Genomic DNA, 4,726 nt, shown 5'->3' with positions numbered 1-4,726 from the left:
AAAAAAAAAAAAAAAAAAAAAAAAAAAAAAGGAAAATGGGAAAAAAGAAAAAAAAATAGAAAAAAGACGAGGTAAAATGCTGAAAGCTTCTTTATTCCTAACGGCGATTCGATCGATCCTCGTTTGCAACCGAGTCGAACCGAAGTGCACGTAATTGCGCTTCCGACACGGGGCTATCACACCAGATACTCGTACGCATAAAACACTAATGATACAATCGTGTTCGCAACGCTTCCGGCCACCATCGTGTACACTGGCTAGCGGGTAACACGCGAACGTTGTCGCACGCGATCGCCGAAAAGAGTCGGGGGAAGAACGTAGGAAGAGAGGAGCACCGGAGAGAGGGGAATAAAAGGTCGAATTTGAGACTCGTTTCCGGAACACGGAACCCGGTTCGATTCTTCGTCGATGTCGGAGGACAAGGAAAAACGAAGAAGAGGAGAGGATAGTTAGAAAAAGCGCTGAGAGGCAACGCGGAGAGGAGGAACGAGGGTTGGCGGAGCAGAGAGGGGTGGAAAACGCGCGAAACTGGAATAGAAATAAACCACCGGTCATATCCCATTTGATATTCAACCTCCGGCGTATCTGTCGTACTGCGCTTCCGTGTCTCCTATTCTTCTCGTTACAATGGAACTGCTGAACGTTACTCGTTGATTTAAATTTTCCGGTACATGGGCGTGCACAGCCGCGGCTGGATATCGCCCACCTCTGTCACCCCGTCGCCTGCCGGCCCCCCTCGGCCGCCGCCACTTTTCGTTCGACACAAAGCGCCCCGTCATTTTTGTCAGTCGAAGGAAAAACGAGGGGGAAAAAAGAGAGAGAGAAAAAAAAAATGAAAATAGAATAAAATAAAACGAGAATAAAAATAGAAGAGGTTCGCGGGAAGAAAGTGCTTCCTGAAACCAAGACCCTTCCGTTCCGACGAACTAACGATGGAATCAAATTTCGATATTTTTCATGCACCCCGACCCCCTCCCGTTTCCACAGTGGTTCACCGTTTTCTGCTTTGCCATTTTTCCTTTTTCCATCATCACCCCTGCGCCTTTGCCGCAACGACCGCTAATTGGACTTTAACCGAACTCCCCGATGTGCTTCCTTCTCTCCGATAGCGAGGAGATTGCATCCGTTTCGTCTTCCAGCAGCGTAGAATCTCGTGTTTCGTTTAATTTGTATCGAACCTATTCGAAAACGGGAAACAAGAAGAAGAATCGTAACGGGTGAAGGGGCAGAATTTACGCGACGATAAGCGCGATTTTAACGAAAGGAAAACGACTTTGCCTTAACGTCGCGCGTTTTTCCACGGTCAAACATAATCTCTCCGTCTAACAAACTTTCCCCGAGTTTGCTTGCAACTTTTCCGACCGAACGCAACAGTTCCCTCGCAATTTCCGTCCCTCTCGATCCGACAAATTTCTTTTTCGTAACGCCCGCGCAAACTTTCATTTCGCAATCGTATTTTTCCCCGGTAGAAGTTTCTTATTTCACCAACGGCCCGTACAACGAAACGTCGCACCTTTTCAACTTCACTCGGACTCTATACCGAGTCGATCCTCGTCCCGATCGTTTTCACTGTTTTCGCCGGAAAAATTCGCGAGTGCTCTCGCGAGAGGGAAAAGAATTTTCGCGAACAGTTATTACGACCAGCTATCGTTTCATCGTTATCGTCGTTATCCAGATATTTCGCGTTGTTCATTAACGCGGCGAATTAGTAATCCGTTGGAGATACTCGTTGGAACGAACGATCGGAGAGACTCGGGAAATTTGTTGAAATACAAGTTAGCGAAACGCGATCCCGACATTTTTATAACGCAGCGGCATTAGTCGGAGTTAAGCGTACGAGACGCCGGTGATGCGCAAAATGCCGGGGAATGTAATTCAAGAAACGAAACCTCGTTACATGGTCTGCGTTTCGCGGAACACGTACCGAGTCCGCGTCACTTTACCGGGGCAAAGGGACAACAGGGAAACGCGGAGAGGAAAAGGGTGGAAGCGTATTCGTGACACGGTGAAACTGGATGCCTCGCTTCAGCTGCATGGGAAGTTAACGGCTTAAAAATTCTGATTTAACCGCGGCACGCTGTTTTCTCGGGGAAATTACGTTGCAAGAATGAAAGTCTATCCTCTCGAACGGCGAAATATCTTTTAATTATACTCCTCGCTGGCTAGGATATTTCTCCCGGCTGTTAAACACCGCGAACGGAAGCGAGCGAAACCGCTGTGGGGAAAAAGAAGGGAGAAAGTTGGGAAAATATTTGGACACACCGTGGCGAATGTTTGTTTGCGTGAAAAAGCGAAAATCAAGGTTAAGTCTCGAATCCGGGTTGAGTTGGAAAGCACGCGAGAACGCGTTAGGTGCGAGTTGCGGCGTCTCTGGAAGGAACGGTGGTCGTAAATTCCGCAGAGAGACTTCTTTCTTTCGGAATGAAGTCGTTTGAGCTCTGGAAAGATATTCGCAGACGTTCCAACGCGTCATATCTCCGCGGTCGCAGCTCGAGTCCTAATTACAGGAAGTTAACTCGCTTCGACAATTGCCTCCGCGTGAAATCCCGATTAATCTCCGCGAGCCACGTCGACTGGTTCATTCGCAGAAATACGTGCCCCTGGCCGTCGACGTGGTCGACTCTTCCCCCCTCTCTCTCTCTCTCTCCCTCTCTATCCTACTCTCTCCAGCTCTCCGTCAGAGACGTCGAAGAATCGTGCTGACGTAACTGGAATATATCATAGCACGAGGAAGCGAGTATTATATCGGTGGCAGCAGGGACGAGAATGGTAGCCGCCACTGTCACGGAAACGGAGGCAGAGTCAAGAATTTAGTTTGGCGAAACGGAAGACACGGCCATAATGAGTTTCCTATTAGATTTGCTTGCCACCGTTGCCTGGTAACCGGCTCCGACTTTCGATCCCCGTTGCCCGGTCACGCAGGCAAATACCGTGCACTTTGCTGTTTCTTACCTCGCTTTTCCCTCCATTGGAAGTGAATTCTCGGCCGACGCGTTGCCCCGCGCGTGACCCCGCGACAGGTCGTCGAATCGTTGGAAATTCCGTGGCCGAGGAACCGACATGCAACGCAAATCCGAGTTGCAGCCTCCCCGTCCGCTGCGAATTAGCCCGAGACGGAAACGCTAATCCTCGAAGCGAAATTATTTCGCGAGCATTATGACGACGTTTCCGACGAGCGTTTTTCTCCGTTGCCGGACGCAGGCCGAGACAATGGGCAGAGTCCGAGGAACGGGTAATTAGTTTCGCTCCACTCTCTCCGACTGAGATACACAGTCGCCATGCTAATGACTACGCTCGTCTCATCGACGGGTCTTGCAGTCCGCGTTCCCGCGCCCCCTCGCCGTTGCGAACTTCTGCACGCACGTAATTAAGGGAGCGTTCGAAGCGCTAACGATCGGCTCGCCTCTGTGGTGCGCCGGCCGGGGCTGCTGAATTTCCAGAAACTGGGTGACAAAGTTTAACTCGCTGACGCTCGTCAAGGGATCGAGATTAATTCGACCAATCCCCTCCACGCCGGAGACGTTGTCTATCGGAATTTTCTTCGCCCGAGCTCGTTCCCTCGATGACGAGGGTGGTTTCTGGCCGATGTCTGGCGAAATTTCACCGCGACGCTCGATGGGCACGTCTGAAGGGTTCGACGGACACGGAGAGTACCGGGAATGGTTACTTAATCGCGGAGGAAATTCGGAGCTTCTGTTCTCCGACAGAATCGGGCCAATAGGGGCGAAATAATGGTAGTAACGGTAAATAACCGGTTACTAGGTGGTTCTCTCTGTAAATGATAGACGAGAGGAGAGAAAGAAGAGCAAGATCACTCACCTAAAATGCCGAGTCTGTAATTTATGGTGACGACGACGACACCCCCGTAGCTCGCCATCACGCTGCCGTCGTAGGGGTTGCCGCTGCTCCATTCATAGCTCTCGCCGTGCACGAACACGATCACCGGGTATCTCCTTCCTCCTCCGTCTCTCGCGCCAGCTGTAATCAATAAAATTATCCGCTGATCGATCGGCACCGCTGACACTTGATAGTTCGCGTCGCGCATCCTTAAAGATCCATTTTTCAAACGCGCCGCTCTATAAACTTTTGACGCCGCTGTAAAGTATTATCGGCAAGTTTCTCCGGACGATCCATCGGTGTACCCTCTGCCATCGAGTGGTCGGCCCATCTCGATAACGAGTTATCGAAAGTTTAAGCACGCCGGGGTTAATTAGAAACATACCGATGACGGGGAGGAGTAGAAAATTGCACGAGCCCCGGGACCGCAACTCGTGTGCCGGCTAAATGAAAATGTTTCCCGGGCAAAATCGAACGCCCCGTTACGAGTATTACGAGTATCTTTGCGCGAGGCAAAAACGGCCGCATTAGCTCGGTCGTTTCGATCTAACGGCCTGCCCGTGGAAAATATTAAAGATCCGGCAGCGTGCGCTCGATGAACTCTCGTTAGAGTGCACGTAAGTAGCTAAATTGCGCAACGCGTTATTTACCGCGCTGCAGCGTCGAGAAAATGGAAACGAGCGCGTGATCGTGGGCGCTAAGGTTGGAAAAAGGAGAGAAAAATGCGGATAAAAATGTCCGCGAGATGACATTAGCTCGATGCAGGACGTTTGGTCGGCAAAGGATAGAATCCTTGGATAGGAGTAAGTGGAAACGGCTACGTGTTGGAGGACGTATCGCACACGAGGTAATTAAAACGAGGGTCCACGAACGCGAGCCGAGTACGTCA

The 4,726-nt window shown here is 50.6% G+C and overlaps 1 protein-coding gene across 1 annotated transcript in view; it reads right to left on the bottom strand.

The window, feature by feature from the left end:
• LOC108547153 (neuroligin-1) overlaps window positions 1-4,045 on the bottom strand; it is a 40,755-nt gene extending 36,710 nt beyond the window's left edge. Inside the window, exon 1 of the mRNA XM_017899542.1 lies at window positions 3,820-4,045. Within this exon, the coding sequence (XP_017755031.1) occupies window positions 3,820-4,045 (226 nt within the window). The remainder of the gene's footprint in view (window positions 1-3,819) is intronic.
• Between the last annotated feature and the right edge of the window lie 681 nt (window positions 4,046-4,726).

This window comes from Eufriesea mexicana, unplaced genomic scaffold (genome assembly GCF_001483705.2).
Source record: "Eufriesea mexicana isolate 0111107269 unplaced genomic scaffold, ASM148370v2 scaffold956, whole genome shotgun sequence".
NCBI lineage: Eukaryota > Metazoa > Arthropoda > Insecta > Hymenoptera > Apidae > Eufriesea > Eufriesea mexicana.
The sequence above is the reverse complement of the archived record's forward strand: the minus strand, read 5'-3'. Positions and strand labels throughout refer to the sequence as shown.